Genomic DNA, 19800 nt, shown 5'->3' with positions numbered 1-19800 from the left:
TATAAAATTTTCTATTTAATTCAGTATATCTCAAATTTTAAGATACAGTGAATTACTTGCAAGATCTTATTAAAATACAAATTCAAAGCCTGATGCTGATGAACTGAGATTATGCTTGTTTTGTTTTCCATTTTTGCATCTGATTTTTTATGTTCATAATATTGGGTTTGTTTGGGTTTTCCTTTTTTTTTTTTTCCCTCCCTGCTGAAACAAGGTCTTCCCATGTAGCCCAGGCTAGCCTCGAACCTGTAATCCTCCTGCCTTAGCCACCTGAGTTCTGGGATTATAGGTATGACCACCATACCCAACAGATTCTGTTCTGTTTACAAACTCCCAGGTAACACTTATGATGCTGATCCCAGAATACAATTGGTATTTACTTTCTTCATGACTAAGGTAAATTTGATTCGGCCTGACACTGTCTTGTTAAATGTAACTACACAACTAGCCAACTTCTGCAAAATAATACTTAAAGGTTTATCATTTCTCTATGCTTTCTCTTGGTCAGGCACAGTTCTTTAAACCTTTTAACTGGAATTTCTTCATATGGACTTTGAAAGAGTCCATATTTTGGACTCTTTCAAATACTCTCAAATGCTGTCCACATTAATCTCTTAAACTTGAACCCTCTCATCCAGGTGCCCATGTGGCTCATGCCTGTAATACCAGCTACTTAGAAGGTTGAGATGGGGAGGATTGAGATTTGAAGCCATCGGGGAAAAAACTGTTCATGACACCCTCATCTCCAAAAACACCAGAGGAAAATAGACTGGAAGTATGGCTCAAGCAGTAGAGTTTGCTCTGCAAATGCAAACTCTTCAGTTCAAGTCCCAATCCCACCAAAAAAAAAAAAAAAAAAAAGAAAAAAAAAACTTGAACCCCCTTAAACTGAGATGGATAACATGAATGGAAACCTTAAGTAAGACAGGGCAAATTCCTATCTCCCTTCATGTGTCCCAGTGAGAAATCATGTCCGTAACTGGTTGCTCCCTAAATTAAACTGGCCTCATCTAGTTTGCTATTTCTCTGTAAAGCATCAAAGGATTTGATTCCTTGGATTTTGCTCTTGATTTCTGGAAGAATTTCTCAGAAATTAAGGTTATTTTGAATTTAACCTAATTCTCCAAGAAACCAGTCTGTGGTACTGAGGAAATAACATTTTTTCTCAGTCTTCATTTTCTCATTGTGACATAGTTAGTGACAAGGGTCATGACCCCCTATAGTCTTCCTTCTAAGAGTCTAGGGCTCTGGAGTCTGTATTTCCATTCTATTTTTTCAGAGCATAGGATCTATGACTTTTATTTTACTCTATGTTGTCTAATTCAAGGCCCTTTTTGCTTACTTCTCAGTTCTCCAGAGAGAAGAACCTACCACAAATTGTGTGTTTGGGTGTACACATGTACTCCTGTATGAAATGGAAAAATGAGACCTGTTGAAACTATTCTAAGAAGGGGGAAGGGGGATAAAGAAGAATGATGGAGAGGGGTGAATTCAACTAAGATACATTGTAAGCACTTTTGTAAATGTCACAATGCCACCAGTACAATAATATGATAATAAAAATAAAATTTTAAAAAATGAGCTGGAAATACAAGTAATTAAAAGCAAAAATCAAAACTACACTTATAAAAAAATAAACCCTTAAGCAGGCACAGTGGCTCACACATGCAATACTGACTTCCTAGCTGAAGCAGGAAGATTGCTCGAGTACAGGAGCTCGAGACTAGCCTGAGCAACATTCTGAAGCATGGTCTCAAAAAACTCAATTTTGGGGGTAGGGGGGAGAAATGACCCAAGCCTTGTATGCACATATGAATAATAAAATAAAATAAAATAAAATAAACTCAATTTAAGCCGGTGCCGGTGGCTCACACCTGTAATCCTAGCTACTCAGGAGGCAGAGATCGGAAGGATGGAGGTTCAAAGCCAGTCCAGGAAAAGTTATGAAAGACCCTATCTCAAAAAAACCCTTCACAAAAAAAAAAAAAGGCTGGTGGACTGGTGGCCCAAGGTGCAGGCCCTGAGTTCAAGCCCCAGTACTCAATTTAAAAGAATAAATGAAATCCTTAAATTATCTTTCTCCATGTGAATACAAAAACACAGAGCGAGGTATGGTGATACACACCAGTAATCTCAGGACTTGGGAGACTGAGGCAGGAGGATCCAGGGTTCGAGGCCAGCCTGGGATACAGAGAGACTGTTTCAACAACCCCCTCCCCCTCCACACACACACACATAAAATCACAGGCACAAACACAAGCAGCTAAATATCTTTTTTGTTCATTTTTGCTATTAATGTCCTGACCAGAGACAACACCTGTGCCAAGGTAAAAGCTATGCATAGGTATACGTGAATAGAAAGAGCTGGAAAAGCAACCAATTAGTTCTTCTCCTAAGTCTCACCAGCTGTGTTTTCCTGATGACACAGAATCTGTCCACCTGCTCCCACAGATGGTACAGCTGCAGTTAAAGTAAAACACCTGGTTCAGTACATTCATTCCATGCAGTAAGAACAATGCTAGCAGCAAAACCAGGCAAGCCCAGGTCAGCATTTTCGTATTATTGCCTAGATGAAAATCAACGTCATTTATAGGATGGTAAAATTTGCCTTTCATACCCACCCCTCAAAATACAGTAAGACCCTTGGTATCCGTGGGTATCTGGTTCTAAGGAAATTACCTTTGAGGAAAAATCTCAAATGCTCAGGATGCAGTTTAAACACAACTGAAGATAAGTAAGGCAGGAACTGATTGGGAGCTTCTCCCAACCAATTGAGCTGCCTAATGCAAGCATGCAGGATTTATTTTTTTTTTTAATGTGCTTGGTAAAAACTACATGTAACAAATCCAAGAATAACGTGGACTTGCCTGTAATCCTAGCTATTCAGGAGGCAGAGATCAGGAGAATCACAGTTCGAAGCCAGTCCCAGGTCAAATAGTTCTTAAGACTTTATATAGATTTCTGCTGGGTATTGAGGGGGGGAGCGGGAGGGGGTGGAGTGGGTGGTAAGGGAGGGGGTGGGGGCAGGGGGGAGAAATGAACCAAGCCTTGTATGCACATATGAATAATAAAAGAAAAATGAAAAAAAAATAAATAAAAAAGATAATTCAAAATTTGAAAAAAAAAAAAAAAAAGACTTTATATAGAAAATATCCAACACAAAAAAGGGCTGAGGAAGTGGCTCAAGCAGTAGAGCACCTGCCTAGTAAGCACAAGGCCCTGAGTTCAACTCCCAGTGCCACCAAAAAAAAAAAAAAAAAAGCAGAAATTTTATTCTCCCTGTGGGGTCTTCAATCAACTTAACCACTACTTAAATCCTAACAGGAGTTTTCTCCTCATTAAGGAATACTTATCAATACTGGCAAACTAAAATCAGTGCTTATTTCCCGTGCAAATAAACAAAACACTCATGAGATGATACACGATTTCAAGTCATAGTCTATGAGTCAGTTTGAATGTTGAAAAGATACACACTTTAGAATATTTTGACGGCTTTTTGGAGAAAAGGGTGTGGTGTGAAATAAGGGATGCCCCAGGAGTACAGTAAATATACAGCTATGAAAGCTTGGCTGCCAAAATAACAACATAACATCATCAAGTATATAAAATGAAGCTATATTCAAGTTTAAAATAAAATTAAGAAAAAATTAGGGCAAAAAAGACATAATGTAGTAATTAACCTGTCATGTAAATTACTTTATAATGATGGAAACAGCCACCAAAACATATGCACTTTTTTTATCTTGGTGGAACTGGGGCTTGAACTTAGGGCTTCCAACTTGCAAAGCAGGCATTCTACCACTTGAGCCTCGTCTCTAATCCATTTTGCACTGGTTATTTTGGAGATGGAGTATCCTGATGGATCCTTCCCATCTCAGACTTCCAAGATGCTAAATTACAGGAGTGAACCACCAACTCCCAGCCCACCAAAATGTCTTTGATGGTGATGAGTAATGATCTTAAAAAAAAAAAAAAAGGGCATGGTTTCTACAGACTTATGCAGAGCTTGATCCACCTGAAGCTTTTCTTCCTTTATAACATACAGCAGAAAAGGACCTATTAACTTTTCCAGCACATGGTCTGGAGGTGTGGCTCAAACAGGAGAGCGCCTACTTTGCGCTTGAAGCCCTGGGTTCAAACCCCAGACCCACCAAAAACAAAAACAAACACATCTCAGCACAGTTTTGTCTAGTTACAAAACTTTGCAGCTTCATTAAACACCTGTTCTGTCAGGCAGATGGAGAAACATTATCTCCTACAACCACAGATAACGGTATATCTACGAGAGGCAAATGCTCCAAAGTGGACAACTTTGCACTTTTCTAAGACATGGAAAGGGAAGTGAATGGTGCTTGGCGACCTCATGAAGCAGTCAATCACATACCTACCTTTATCGCAGAGTTCTGAAATGAAAGGAGTGATTACTTTCAAGGCATCAAACTAACTGTGAGAAAATCAATACTGAATGTTGCTGTCATTCATAAAGTCTGTTCCACGGTACTTAAAACACAAGGAGAGATGTCTTTGCTGCTGTTTAAAGCAAAACCTGATAAAATGGGTTTGTGGACTTCCCATCTGACTGGAAGTTATAAAAGACACAAAATGTTATCACAGTATGACTGATTTGGTTTTTGAAAAAGCTATACATTTGTGGATTACAGACATATATAAAGGCATACAAAAAGGCCTAGAAATATAAATTTTCAGTGATGAAATATAAAAGTTACATTTGACTTTTTATTTTATTTGCTAGAAAATTTTTTTAAAATGCCTTAGGCTGGGTGGTGACACACTTGTAGTCCCAGCTACTCAGGAAGCTGAGACTGGAAGATCATTTTTGCAGAGGAATTTGAGGCCAGTCTGAGCAACAAAGCAAGACCCTTTTGGCTAGCAGGGCACCAGCTGCTCACGCCTATAACCCTAGCTACTCTGGAAGCAGAGATCAGGAAGATGAAACCAACCCTGACAAATTATGAAAATACCCAACATGACACTGGCAGAGTGGCTCAAGTGGTAGAGTATCTGCCTAGCAAGTGTGAGGCCCTGAGTTCAAACCCCAGTACCACTCCCTGTTGAAGCTTAGCATGCAAGAGATCCAGGGTTCAAGTTCCAGTACCAAAAAAAAAAAGAAAAAAACTAGGAGAAGAGGTAGAGAAAGGGGAAGAGGAGAAAACTACCTTGTAATTACTTCTGTTGTAAAATACTTTTCCAAAATTACAGTTTTAGCTGCATGTAGTGGTGCATGCCTGAAATCCCAGCATTCTAGAGACTGAGGCAAGAGGACCCTAAATTCCAGGCTCATGCTAGTCACCCTAGCTATTTGGGAGGCAAATAAGTTTTTGAGATCCCAATCTCCAAAAATAACCAGAGTGCCTGCTTTGTAAGCGTGAAGCCCTGAACTCAAACCCCAGTCCCAACAACAACAAAAAGTGTGATGGGAAGACCCTGTCTGAAAGAAAACAAAAAAAAGAAAGAAATTATAATGTTGCCAGGAGTGGTGGTGATGCATACCTGTAATCCCAGCACTCTACATATTGAAGCAGAAATGCAAATTTGAGGCCAGCCGAGGTTACACAGGGAGAGCCAGTCTGAAAAAGAAAACATCTCCAGGTACAGTAGGCTCACACCTGTAATCCTTGTTACTTGGAAGGCAGAGACAGTTAGGATCAAAGCCAGGCAGATAACTCAAGAGATTCCCATATTAAGAAATAAAAAAGTTGGGCTTTGTGGCACGCACCTGTCATCCCAGCTATGTGGGAAAACATAAGTAGGAATATCCTGGTCCAGGATGGTCCAGGCATAAATGAAAGACCTTATCTCAAAATTAACCAAAGCAAAAAGGGTTGGTAGTGTGGCTTAAGTGGTAGAATGCTTACCTAACAAGCAAAAGGCATTGAGTTCAAACCCCAGTACTGCCAAAAAATCATTATAGGAATGGTTATTAGATATACAAACTATGGTGGACTAGGCTAAATCTACAAAGTCTAGTAAATTTCAGACACAAATCTTTGAAAGCATCCAGGAACTTTCTCAATAAGTAAAATTGCTATTACTTTGTTTTCTTGTCAAACACCTGATAAATATAAAAGAAAAATCTGCACAATGTAAACTCTACATAATGAGCCTGCAACTGTTCAAATAATGGAGAGAATTTACCTGTTCCCTCTACATTATTTCAAAGACATTAGGCCAAGTGTATTTGTTCATCCTTGTTATTGGTATATACTACTGCATATTCAACATCTCCACAATATTCCATATCAAGTTGATGCTCCACCCTATCCTAAACCTACCTGGAGTTCCTATTCGTGCCCACCCCAGTCTTCCCCTGCCAACCCCAGCTCCTTTATATCCAATCCATTCTCAAATCTGATGAATTCTACCTTCAAAATATTTTAAATCCAACTATGTCTGTCTACCACTCCTGTTAACGTTCTGATCCAAACCACCAACCCCACTGTGTCAGTCCATAGCATTAAGTTTTTACTTCATATTCCTGCTCTGACCCTTGTCCCACAGAAGTGTTTTCTCCAAAATCAAAGTGATCTCTTCAAAATGTAAAGGATATCAACAATGTATGCACACATAAATAAATGTAAAAACGGTAAAATAAAAGGAGGAAAAAAAGTGGGAACTTCAGCGGGGGGTGGGGGTGGGGGGTGGGGGGTGGGGGTTAAGGAAATAGAGAGGGCGGAAGGGGAACAGCTCAAGTGGTAGAGCTCCTGCTTAGCAAGTGTGAGGCCCTGAGGGCTACCAAAACAAAGTTAAGACAAAAATATACTGTATGTATCCACAGGAATATCCAACGAAACCGCCTTGTATTATTAATGTGCTAATATAGATAAAAAGATTATCAAAACAATTTTAAGTGGGAACTTCAATGGCTTTAAAAAATTGAAGTGCTTGGGCCAGGCTCTGGTATCTAGGATTACAGGCCCGGGCCCTCGGTGCCAGATAATGATGCACTTCTCAGAACGGATTTATCACTGACATATGACTGTATCTGGTCAGACAAACCCAAGGGAAAATTAGGGATGAGCTCTAAGGAGCTGGGATGATAGAAGGAGCAAAGACCACAACCTCTTCTACCATTCTTTTCCTATTATGAACTTTCCTCTCTAGGTCATAAAGATGACCAATGACTAGCTTCCTGCCTGCCACCTCCTCTCAAGGGTAGCTCTACTACTCTAGTGAAAAAAAGACAGTATCAAAGTCAAGAAAGTCTTGCCACATTTTTAGTGAAGAAAAATGTCACAGGTATACCAGCTTTTATTTGATGAGGAAGAGGGTTGGTAGTTGTGAGGAACCAACTACAAGTGAATTAAGAGGAAAATGTGGGTGTGGTTAGACCAAAATTAATAAATCTGTGCTATTTGAATGTCTTTTCTCAAGTGACATTGACAAATTAAAAGCAGACAGGACCTCTGCATGGTTAAATTAACAAAGGAATAAGGAAAACATCTGGGAGAAAGGAAAAGGTCAAAATAGTGTGTCAAGGGAGTGGTGCAATGCTTGATATTAACATTTCACTTGAGCTGCTGGAGAGGTCAGATTACATATTTGCTGCCACCAGCTAATTTAATTAAAAGGTCTAGCCAACCCCAAAGCTGTAAAATCAGACTGAAGTATAACTAACTCTGGATTATTCTGAATTTTACTTAAATTCCTATATTTAATCATAACACCACAAAATAGAAGGGGAGAATCAAATCCTAAACAGCCATATTGGAAGGTAAAGGTTCACTGTGCAGTCCCTATACCATTCTTGATGGCTCCTCACAGAGTCATGCAAAATTAACATGGACATTTCTTGGGCCTTTGATGCTCACTGCAATCATTGGCTTTAACTGTTAAGATCAGGGAAACACAAGGAATGAATTGGTAAAGACTGCTAAGAGTGTCTGTTGCCTTTTCTTTCCCAATTGCAAGGCCAGTTTAGGACAGCCCTGAACAAGACCTATCCTTAAAATCATATTCCAATTGTAGGATGTTTTCTAATTAGAAGAGCTGTTAGAGAAAGAAAGTTGAACAAAGATGAGAAATCAAGTATCTTCAGGAAGCCAAGAAGGGAGAGGAAGGGGAGAGGGGCAGGGGGAGAGATAGCCCAAACAATGTATGCACATATGAATAAATGAATAAACCAAAAAATAAAAAAAATAAAAATAAAAATGTTCTCAAGTCCAGTAAAAAGGAGGAGCCATAGCAGGTAGAGTGGTGCACAACTGTAATCCCAGCACTCAGGTGGCTGAGGCAGGATGATCACAAGTTCCAGGCCAGCATGGGCTACATACTGAAACCCTGTAAGCCATGTAATCAAGTATGAAAATAAAAGTGCTTATGGGCCACTGACCTCAATATATAGCGAATGAACTAGACAAGAAGACTGAACTAGATTTAAGAGTAGGTTTATTAGTTAGGAACCATATGATCCTGGGCAATTCATTTGAACATCTCTAAGCCTTATTTCTTCACATGTGAAGCAAAGATACTAACTCCCTCCTCCAAGGCTGTCCTAAGAGTTACATGAGAGGACTGATATATGTAAAAAGTGCCTAGCAGAAAATCTAGTCAAATGCCCTGTATAGCTATCCTTATCTCAACCAGCAAAATCCCTTGTTCCTTCCTATTATTGCTTATACTCTCTCTTCAACAAAATTAGAAATAAGGGCAAAATAGTTTCTGCTGGGTATTGAGGGGGGGGAGCGGGAGGGGGTGGAGTGGGTGGTAAGGGAGGGGGTGGGGGCAGGGGGGAGAAATGAACCAAGCCTTGTATGCACATATGAATAATAAAAGAAAAATGAAAAAAAAAAAAAAGAAAATCTAGTCAAAATTTTTCTTTTTTAAAAAATTCAACTCAGGGGCTGGTGCAGTGGCTCAAGTGGTAGAGCACCTGCCTAGCAAGCATGAAGGCCATAGTTCAAACCCCAGTACCACCACAAAAGGAAAAAAAAAAGAAAACAAAAATTCAACTCAGCTCTGTGCCAATGGCCCATCCCTATAAATCCAAGCTACTTGAGAGGCTAAGCTCGATCATGGCCAGCCCAGGCAAGTAGTTTAAGAAACCCCATTTCCAAAATAACCAGAGGAAAATGGACTGGAAGTGTGACTCAACCCCAGTCCCACCAAAAATAAGTTAAATGAATAAAAATTCAACTAGACTTAAAAGTTATATTCAGTTGACATATCTGCTGTTGACTCATTTGGAAAGTTTAATTTATGGTACCCAAGCACCTACAATTTCAAATAGCCTCCAGTTTTCAAGAGGCCAGAGACAGAAGAAAACAATATTTAACCAGCTGTAATAAAACCCAGGAACATGGTTTGTCACATGTATACATGCTTGTTCATACTGTACATGTGAACCTTCGTATAGCACTATAAATTTCCATTCCTTGGTAATCTTACCAAAGTGTAAACCATAATTCAAGGAGGGACTGGTGGAGTGGCTCAAGTGGTAGAGCAGCTACCCAGCAAGTGTAAGGCAGGGAACAAAGACCAGTACCGTCAAAAAAAGTAATAATAAAAACAATAAATCAAGGAGAGATTCTCTCTAACCTTCAATTTTTCATAGATTTGAAGTTTATCTTAATAATCAAGTGATAATTTTCTACATATGAGGTTCAAAACAATTCTCTAAAACTAACGAATGAGTATAAAACAAGAAGTAAGAAACTTTACTTCCCTACCTCTCGTTCTTCCTGTTTCTCTTACCCTGGAAGAGATATGAACTAAATGAATTGACTCATCATAATCCTAGTGTGTTCATTCATTAAACATGACCATTTAAACAAACCATCCTTCTCATCTACTAACATTCATTAAATTCAAACAATGTATCAGAATACCAAAGTAGGTCTGGTATGTAGCAATGGTAGAGGCCTTGGGTTCAATTCCTAGCACTACAAGAGAAAAATAAAATACACACAACATACTTAATACTCAAGAACAAGCTTCAAAGTCAATCTCTCAGCCTTTGGTTTTCTTGTTTTTTTTTTTTTGTGAAGCTGGGATCTCATGCATGCTAGGCAAGAACACTTCCACTGAGCTGCATTCCCAGAGTCTACTTAGTTTAGAATCTATCCATATCTATCGAACCAGTTGACTTTCCTACCCATAGATAGGAAATGTATTCAAAAGTCAAAAATAAAGACAGAATTATTACAAGTGTCCAACACATGATTCAAGCTAGTAAATTTAAACTCTCAAAATAACCAAAGTCAAAATAATCAAATTCAAAGGATAACGTTGCTCCTAACAGAAAACTTTATACACAATTTTACACAGGAATGCATGGAAATTTGAATTTTAACTTAACATGCAAAAAACAAGTGATTAAGTAATTACAATTTTGTAGCAATGTTATTCCTAAAGACTTAATCTCACTTTACTCATCTCTGCTAAGGGTTAGAAATGGTATAGAAAATGTTTAGAAATGCAGAGCAGAGGTGAAGAGTCAAAAGTTCTGGCTGAGCACAATTGGCTCATGCCAATAATCAAAGCCAGCCCTGGGCAAGTAGTTTGAGAGACCCTACCTCACAAAACAGGGCTGGCAGAGTGGTTCAAGTGCTAGAGCACCTACTTAGCAAGTTTGAGGTCCTGAGTTCAAACCCCAGTACCGCCAAAAAAAAAAAGGTCTGAACATCACAACCCAAAAAAGGAAGGCACAAGCAGGGTGCCAGTGGCTCACACCTGTAATTCTAGCTATTTGGGAGGCTGAAATAGGGAGGATTATGGTCAAGGCCAGTCTATGCAGATAGTTTTCAAGACCCCAATTCCAAAACATAACCAGAGCAAAATGAAACTGGAGGAATAGCTCAAGTGGTAAAGTGGCTGATTTGCAAGTGCAAAGCCCTGAGTTCAAACCCACTCCCACTCCGGAAAAAGAAAAAAAAAAAAAAAGAGGGAAGAAAGAGGAAGGAAAAGTTTTATAGTGCAGAAATGCATTAGGTATCTATAAGCACTGGTCTCTCTACTTTATAGATGCTCTATTTTTGGTTTTTGCTGTTGGGTGGGGGAGATCTTTTGAGACAGGGTCTTGCTATATACTCCACCCTGGTCTCTAACTCTTGACAATCCTATCTCTGCCTCCCACATGCAGGGATTACAGCTATGTGCCACAGTGCCTGGCCTTGATGTTCTATTTTGAATACTTAAATGATCTTGGGTTTTTAATCTTTTTCATTAATTTTGTTGATTTCTCCCCCTTCAATGCTGGGGGATCAAACCCAGGGCCTTATACATGCTAACCACTGGGCTACATCCCAGCCCAGTTTTTTTCATTTTTGAGATAGGGTCTTGCTATATCACTTAGGTTGGTCTGGAACTCTCAAACCTCCTGCATCTAAATTCTGGGATTACAGACATGCATCATCAGGCCCAGATTTTAACTGATCTTTCAAAATGTACATAGCAACACATTGCTTAGGAATAAGATTTCAATTTTCCCATTCATTGCCAGCCTAGCAAGAGTGAAGTCCTGAGTTCAATCCCTCGTACCACACCAAAAAAACCCAAAATAACTGGTCCAGGCCAGGAGCCAGTGGCTCACGCCTGTAATCCTAGTTACTCAGGAGACAGAGGTAAAGAGAATCAAGGTTCAAAGCCAGCCCAGGCATATAGTTTGTGAAACCCTATCTTGAAAAAACATATCACAAAAATTGTGGCTCAAGATGAAGGCCCTGAGTTCAAACCCCAGTACCACACACACAAAAAAAAATTGCAAAAATGCAGATACTATCATAACTCTAAAAGGACTTAGTCTTGAAGTTAGAAATCTGTATTCTTTAATAATTATAGCTAAGTAGACAGAATGAGAAAAACACCAGAAAGAGCTGTGGTGCTGTGAAAAGTTCCAGAACAGGCTTCTTTGTTCTAGAACACAAGTTCAAGCTGTTCAAGGCACAACTTCAGTCTGCAAGCTTCAGTCAGGTACCCCCTGGAAGGGGGCAGTAATGAAATTTGAACTCAGGGCCTTAAACTTGCTTGTAAGTACTTAACCACTTGAGCTACAACCCCATCCCTTTTTGCTTTAGTTATTTTTCAGATAGGGACTCCAATTTGCAGGAGCCAGCCTTGGACCTAAATCCTCCTGTAGCTGGTACTTATAGGTTATCTGCCAACATGCCTGACTTGTCCTTTGAGATATGGCCTAGCTAACTTTTTTGCCCTAGATGGCCTTGAACGCGTCTGTCATGGCCTCCCAAGTAGCTGGGATTATACACATGAACTACCTTCACTGGGCCCCTCTCCTTTAAGGCCAGGTTCAAATGTTTCCTCCCTATCTGGCACTTAATTGGACCCTCAAAGCACAATTAACTATATTTCCTCTGTAATCCCAAAAGCCTTTGCATTTAAAGCACTTTATCACTCATCTATTTACTTGTGTGGTGCCCCTGTAGAGTATGAAAACCTATGTCACTTTTATAGCCTCAGTCAATAACAGCACTCAAAATGATGTGCCAAGTATAATTTAAGTACTTTATACATACATATAAAAACATGTCATACTAACATATACCACAATTAAACTGCAGAAAAGGCTCTTGAGCTTTAGGTACTCCTCTTAAGCCACCTTAATCAAAGTCCATTTCCCGATTCCTTGGGAGTGTACTTTCTTGCTTTCTCTCTATATATATAACTCTCCTACTATTGTGCCAAAAAAAAAAGCCTGCAAAAAGATTCAGCTAAAGTGCCCCAAAGTCTCAAATCTTATAAGGACTGGCCATCAGGATTGCAACCTACATAGAACTCCAGAATGAAATTGCAAAAGTTTAGAATTTCAACCTAAACCTTTACATTTTACTTCTACTGAATAGGCTAGATTTTTTGGGTGGATGGGGGGGGAGTAGAACTATGGTTTAAATTCAGGACTTCACACCTGCTAGGAAGGTGTTCTACCACTTGAGCCACTCTGCCAGCCCTTTTTTGTGATGGGTATTTTTTGAGATAGGGTCTCTCGAACCATTTGCCCAGGCTAGCCTTGAACTTTGTTCCTTCTCTCTACCTCCAACTAACTAGGTTCACAGGCGTAAACCACCACATCTGGCAAACATTTTTAACATACCTGGATGAGGGGACAGTCCCAATATAGGATAATGATTGCAGTAGGATGCCAGTGGCTCACAGCTGTAATCCTAGCTACACAGGAGGGTCACGATTCAAAGTAAGTCCGGGTGAACAGTTCTAGAGTCTTTGCATCAAAAAAAACCCAACACAAGGGGGGAGAAATGACCCAAGCCTTGTATGCATATATGAATAATAAAACAATAAAAAAAAAAAAAAACAACACAAAACAGGACTCAAGTGGTAGAGCACCTATCTGGCAAGCATAAGGTGCTAAGTTAAAACCCAATACTGCCCAAAAATAATAAATAAATAAATAACCAGACCAAAATGGACTGGACAAAGGCTTGCTTTACAAGTGTGAAGCCCTGAGTTCAAACACCAGGTCCCATCAGAAAAAAAAATAATAATTACTAATGATTCCACTCCTGGAGTCACTATTCACATGCTGAGGTATGGAAGACAATATGTAACTACAGTCACACTATAATTATAATTTACTAATTTTTAGAGCTGTTTCCTTATTTTGGTCCTAGGGATTGAAACTTGCCCATGCCAGGCAAGCACTCTACCACTGAGTGGCATCCCTAGCCCTGAATATTTGTTTTAAATTACACTTCTACACTGGGGGCTGGGGATGCCTCTCAGTAGTGTTTGACTAAGAAGCAGGGGTCCCTAGGTTTGAAAACCAGCACCAAATTGTGGTGGGGGATATAAAACAAATACTTATATAATGTGTATGCATGCCTAACTATATTTCTTAATAGAAAGCATTCAAGATCACAGCTCTAGACTATTTCCCTCAAGGACTCCAGCTCAGGATTTTAAAGCACTGGTCTTAGAACTGAGCTCTTTCTTACAAATCTCTCCCCTCAGTTAAAAACATTAACCCATCATGGACCAAGGGCATGGCTCAAGCACGCTGGAGGTCATGGCTTCAACCCCAGTACCACAAACAAAAAGAAAAAGCCAATCAGGCTGGGGGTGCAGCTCAGTGATAGAGTACTTGCCCAGCATATGCTAGGGCCCATGTTTGTTTCTGGAGTGCCTAGCATATGGTCAATGCTGAACCTAACTGTATCATAAGAACTTCACTGAAAACAATTCTCTTAATACCACTCCATTTCAAGCAATTTACTACATGCTTCCAGATTAAAAGAAAAAGGCAGAGCCAAAGCTGGGCTCACACCTACAATCCTAGCTATTCAGGAGGCAGAGATCAGGAGGATCTCGGCTAGAAGCCAGCCTGGGCAAATAACTCGAGAGACCCTATCTATAAAAAACCCATCACAAAAAAGGGCTGGTGGAGCGGCTCAAGGTGTAGGCCCTGAGTTAGACCCCAGTTGGGCAAAAAAGAAAAGAAAAAGTAGAGCCTGACAGGGTGGTACACTCTTATAATTTCAGCACTCAAAGAGTCTGAGGCAGGAGGATGGAGAGTTCCAGCCAGCCTGGGCTACATAGAGGCTTTCAAAAAACCACAAAGAATCCAGGTACCAATGGCTCATGCCTGTAATCCTAGTCCCTCTGGAGGCAGAGGTCAGGAGGATCATGGCTCAAAGTCAACCTGAGTAAGCAGTTCATAAGACCCTATCTTGAAAATAATACATAAAGGGCTGGCAGACTGGCTCAAGTAGAGCACCTGCAGAGCAAGCATGAGGCCTAGTTGAAACCACAGGACCACCAAAAAAAAGAAGAAAAAGGAGAAGGGCTAGGGAAACCAGCTCAGTATGAGAGCACTTGCCTAACACGTGCAAGGACCTGGGTTTCATCCCCAGCAGGGCAAATAATAAGCAAACAAAGAAAATGTGTACTAAAGCACACTGTCTAGGAATTTAAGATAGAATTCCCTTAGGAAAACTTAAAAAAAAAAAAGAAGAAGTAGTTACATAACACAATCAACTGAAAAAACCTAACAGAGATTTGGTCATAAAAATTTTTAAGTTCAAATAATAAAAGTTTCCTTCACTTTGCTGACAGTGCACCTTTCTCAGACTAAAGGGTGACCTGTCTGCTTCTGTTTAGTTGTAAATTCCACAAGGAATGGATTAAACCATCAAGAGCAGCAACTGGCCTGTAGTTCATGCCTATAACGCTAGCTACTTGGGAGGCTGAGATCAGGCGGACAGAAGCCAGCCCTGGCAAATAGTTCAAGAAACCCCCATCTCCAAAATAACCAGAGCAAAACAGACTGGAGTTGTGGCTCAAGCAGTAGAGTTCCTGCTTTGCAAGCATGAAGCCTTAAATTCAAACCCCAGTCCCACTTAAAAAAAAAAAGATATTACCATTGGGATAAACCTCTCTGGAGAAGAGGTTTGGAACCTCTCTGTACACTTTTTTGCAACTTGTTGCAAATCTACATTTTTTTTTTTTAATAAAAAGTTAAAATGGAGGGACTCAACTTTGTACTGGGTTATATAACATAGCCTATGTTAAAATCTACATGAACACACAGATTCAGAATAAAAAATTGAGGGACTGGGGATGTAGCTCAGAGTTTAAGTGTTTGCCTAGCATGCATGAGGCCCTGGGTTCCATATCGCCCAGAAATTAAAAAAAAGAAAGAATGATGAACTCCAGGCGCTGGTGGCTCACACCTGTAATCCTAGCTACTCAGGAGGCAGACATCAGGAGAATCATGGTTTAAAACCAGCCTGGGCAAACAGTTCAAAAGACCCCATCTTGAAAAAAACCCATCACAAAAAAAAAAAAAAAAGGGGGCTGCTGGAGTGACACAAGGTGTAGACCCTGAGTTCAAACCCCAGTACCACGGGGGAAGAAAAAAAAAAAAAAGAATGAATGAAAGATCAACTAGAAGGGCCAGTGACCCAGTTCTGTAAATCCTTGCTACTTGGGAGGCTGAGATCAGGAGGCTGAGAAGTGGATTGCACTCTGAGGTCAACCCAAACAAACAGTTTTAGGAACCCATTCGCAAATAACCAGAGCAATGGCTGGGCAACGGTGGCCCGAACCTATAATCCTAGCTACTCAGAAGGCTGAGAGCAGGAGGACCGTGGTTTAAGACCAGGCAGGCCAAATAGTTCATGAGACCCTATCTCAGAAAAAAAAAAAAAACAAAAAAAAACAAAAACACCTTCACTAAAAAATGCCTGGTGAAGTGGCTCAAGGTGTAGGCTCTGAGTTCAAACCCCAATACTACAAAAAAAAAAAAAAAAAAGAGCAGCAACTGCAGATTTGACTTTATAAAGGTGAATCTACTTTGTATTTCTTTAAATCAAATTTAATGAGTTTTGAACAAAAGACTGCTGGTGGAAACACCTCTTTGTAAGGAGGAAGACTATGTAAAATGTGCTGAAGAACTTCGCTCTGGGGCTCAATGTCCCTCAGTTTCATCCTCTACAAAATGGAGATGCTCAAATACCTGTTATTTAGATTCTTAGACTCACTTACTGAGTCTCTCAGCCCTTCCATCTAAACCCAAAGCAGGAGTACAGTCCATCTTGTTTGTTGCTAAGTTTCCAGGACCTGAAATGGCACTTTTTACTTAAGAGATGATTTAATAAATTTTAAACAAATAATATACAAATGCTTGGTACTCAAAAAAAAAATGTTGGCTATTATCACTATTATAATGAGAAACAATTATTCTTTGTTGTTATTAAGCAACACCACCTCTCCCAAGGATCTCACAATTCTTGGAGAAACACTAGATAAATGCTGGAATGGTGAAATGAGGTTAAAAATACAACCGAATCAGTGGTACTAACCCAAACAAAATATAATCGTAAACAAATACTCAACCAGAGCCACCTCTGAGTGAGGTACATAGGGCACCTTATTAATAAACTGCGATTACAGCCATGTGCTGTTGGCTCACGCCTAGCTACTAAGGAGGCAGAGATGAGGACGATCGCGGTTCAAAGCCAGCCCTGGCAAATAGATCATGAGACTATCTGGAAAAACCTTTCAGAAAAAAAGGGCTGGTGGAGCGGCTGTTAGGTGTAGGCCCTGAGTTCAAACCCCAGTACAGCAACAAACAAACAAAAAAGCCGCGATTAAGATAGTGACAGTTTTCACTCGTGCATGAGAGCTCGGGTCTGGCCTCACTAAACCCAACAACTATTCTGCGGGAATGCAGGCAACGTTCTTCAGACCCCATTTTCCAGTCCTGGCAACTGAGACTCGGGGAGAGCCAAGGTCACAGCCTGCAGGTCGAAGCCGGGCTGCGAACCCAGGCAGTCCGACCCCTGACCCGCACTCAACACCCCCCACCCCCCAGCCAAGGCCAGCCTCACGTCCTCCAACACTGACCACACGTCCCTCAAAATCAGCGTGCGTGGTTATTTCTCCTGACCGAACTTCTGGCCCCCGAGCCAGGAAAACAAAACAGTACTTGTCCGCAAGTCAGTCGGACTGACTACCGCCGGGCCTGGACTGCGAGGCCGTGGTCCCAGCTTGACTCGCACCGTGAGCCTCGAGCCCTCCGGCGGCGCAGGAAGCGACCGGGTGGCCTCAGGGACCCGTGAAGGCCAGAGGCGCCGCGTGACCTTGGATCCGCTACCCTGTTCCGGGCCTCAGTTTCCCCGCCCTGGCCTCCCGCAAGGGCCCTCTGGGGAGCCTCGCGCCAGTGGAGCAGCAGGCCCCTCACACGCCCCCCTCAGCCGCCCGCCTGTTCAACCCACTTACGCTGGAAGGCGGCCGCTCCAGGGACGCCCACCATAGCCGATCGCAGTCCGCCGCGCGCCACCAGCCTCCCGCCTCGACCCGAGGCCGAGGTCCTTCGCAGGCGCCACCGCGGGACCTGTAGCTGCGGAGCTAGCCAACACCAGCGCTGCCGCCGCCGCCGCCACCGCCGCCGCCGTTAGGCCGCGCGCCGCCCCGCCCCCTGGCTGGTCCCGCCCCGCCGGCCGGGCACGCCCACGCCGCGCGCTGTCGCTCGCCAGACCAACGCACGCGGAAGACCGACACCAAAAGGAGCTCCCGCTAAACCCCGCCCCCTGACCTGACCCGCCCCTTCCGCGCGAACCTCCGCCCTATCCCGGCGCATCCTGCTCCTCAGACCCGCCCTCCCGCCCCCTGCGTTACGCTCTCCAGTCACAAGCACCGCCCACTTTTAGCCCTAGGCTTCCGGATGTGGCCAGGCCAGGCCCATGGCGGGGGCGGAGTCCTGGGGCTGGGCTTTGGAGACGGCCACAATGCTTCACCTGAGTTCGCAGGTATAGGCCTTTGCGCAAGTATTTGGGCAAGTTCCCCTTCCCCTTTTTGGCCTGCAGTGTTCTAAATGCTCCATGGTAGAGCATTACCTAGAAAGGGCCTGGGCTTCATCTGGAGAGAGAGAGAGAGAAGAAAGAAAGGAAGTTTTTAAAATGTGCTTCAGGGGTGGTGATAGAGCTTAGAAAGTATGCTTAACATACACAAAGTTCTGGGTTCAATATTACGCATTAAAAAAATAAGTGTGTAAACACTGGCTATTTCAAAGTTGTTCTTTGTGGGTTTTGCTTATTTCTCCATTTTGTTGCCCAAAAATTCTTTTTTCAGGTGGGTTCTGGTGGCTTACGCTTGTACTAGGCAGGAGACAAAGATCAAGAGGATAAGGGTCCGAAGCCAGGAAAAAACCTGGTCAAAAAAAGAACTGGTGGAATGACTCAAGGTATAGGCCCTGAGTTCAAATCCCATTGCAGAAAAGAAAAATTGTGGGGTCAGAGGCTAGGGATAAAGCACAAAGGTAAAGTCCCTGCTTAGCATTAGCATGTCTGAGGCCCTGAGGCCCTTGGTTGTTTGATCTCCAGTACTACAGTTGAAAAAAAAAAGTTTCAGGCTCAGACAGACCTAAGGAAATTTGTTTGAGAGCCTGACTATTACATGTCCCAACCCAGTGAACACTGTTCTTTACCTAATGACAAGCAGGATAAAGATAGGTGGAAGAGACAAATGCATCCTGCCTGCCATCTGCCCTGGCCATGCCCCTTCCGTTGATGAAGGGCAAACACAGGCCTGGCCAGATGACAGTTAGTGAGGGGAAGCTACTTAAAAGTGCATGGTCCTTGTTGAGTACACAGGAGACTGAAGTACCCATGGCACTTCAGAAAGCCTATGTGTGTGCCAGAGAAAAATCTGCCATGCTGCGACTTTTCCAACAAGTAAAGCCTTTTTTCCAGGATCAAAGAGCCAAGACCCCAAAAGCTCCCAGTGAAAGAGACCAACACGTTGAGTTTCCTGACCACCAGCTATATTATTAAAATTCTTTAGCATTTATGATTCTGACAGCAATGTGAGGCTTATGGTGAGAAATCTGCATACTTCACAAGGAGATTATGAAAAAATGAAAAAAAATTAATTCTTACCACAATAAATTATTGTCACCATTTTACAATGGATTCTCCCAAACTTTCTATTCATAGACATATTTATAGACTTGAGATCATATCCTAAGTATATTTCTGTATCCTGCTTTTCTTATTTTTTATTTAGTTACTTAATTTTTTATTATCTACTTTTGGTGGTACTGGGGTTTGAATTCATGGCCTAGCACTTGTTAGGCAGGTGCTCTACTACTTGAGCCATGCTCCCAGCCTGTTATTTATTTAATTTTGAGCCTGGGTCTCACTCTGTAACCCAGGCTGGTCTGGAATTTGGCCATCTTCCTGCCTCAGCCTCCTGAGTGCTGGGATTACAGTTGTACCGCCATGAATAGGGTGAAGGTCAGGCTTTCCCTACTAGAAGTTACTTCATATAAAACAGTAGCTCTCCAGCTGTGCCTTGCCCTGCGTGACTCCATTT

General features: G+C 41.7%; 1 protein-coding gene across 3 annotated transcripts in view; it reads right to left on the bottom strand.

The window, feature by feature from the left end:
* The window catches only part of Cbfa2t2 (CBFA2/RUNX1 partner transcriptional co-repressor 2), a 113278-nt gene extending 95393 nt beyond the window's left edge, over positions 1-17885 (bottom strand). Inside the window, exon 1 of one of the 3 annotated variants that reach the window (XM_074074564.1) lies at positions 17707-17885. In XM_074074564.1, the coding sequence (XP_073930665.1) occupies positions 17707-17740 (34 nt within the window). In that variant the 5' untranslated portion in view covers positions 17741-17885. The remainder of the gene's footprint in view (positions 1-17706) is intronic. The other 2 variants (XM_074074563.1, XM_074074565.1) reach the window with 2 other exon arrangements.
* Between the last annotated feature and the right edge of the window lie 1915 nt (positions 17886-19800).

Source organism: Castor canadensis, chromosome 5 (assembly GCF_047511655.1).
Source record: "Castor canadensis chromosome 5, mCasCan1.hap1v2, whole genome shotgun sequence".
In the NCBI taxonomy this organism is placed as follows: domain Eukaryota; kingdom Metazoa; phylum Chordata; class Mammalia; order Rodentia; family Castoridae; genus Castor; species Castor canadensis.
The sequence above is the reverse complement of the archived record's forward strand: the minus strand, read 5'-3'. Positions and strand labels throughout refer to the sequence as shown.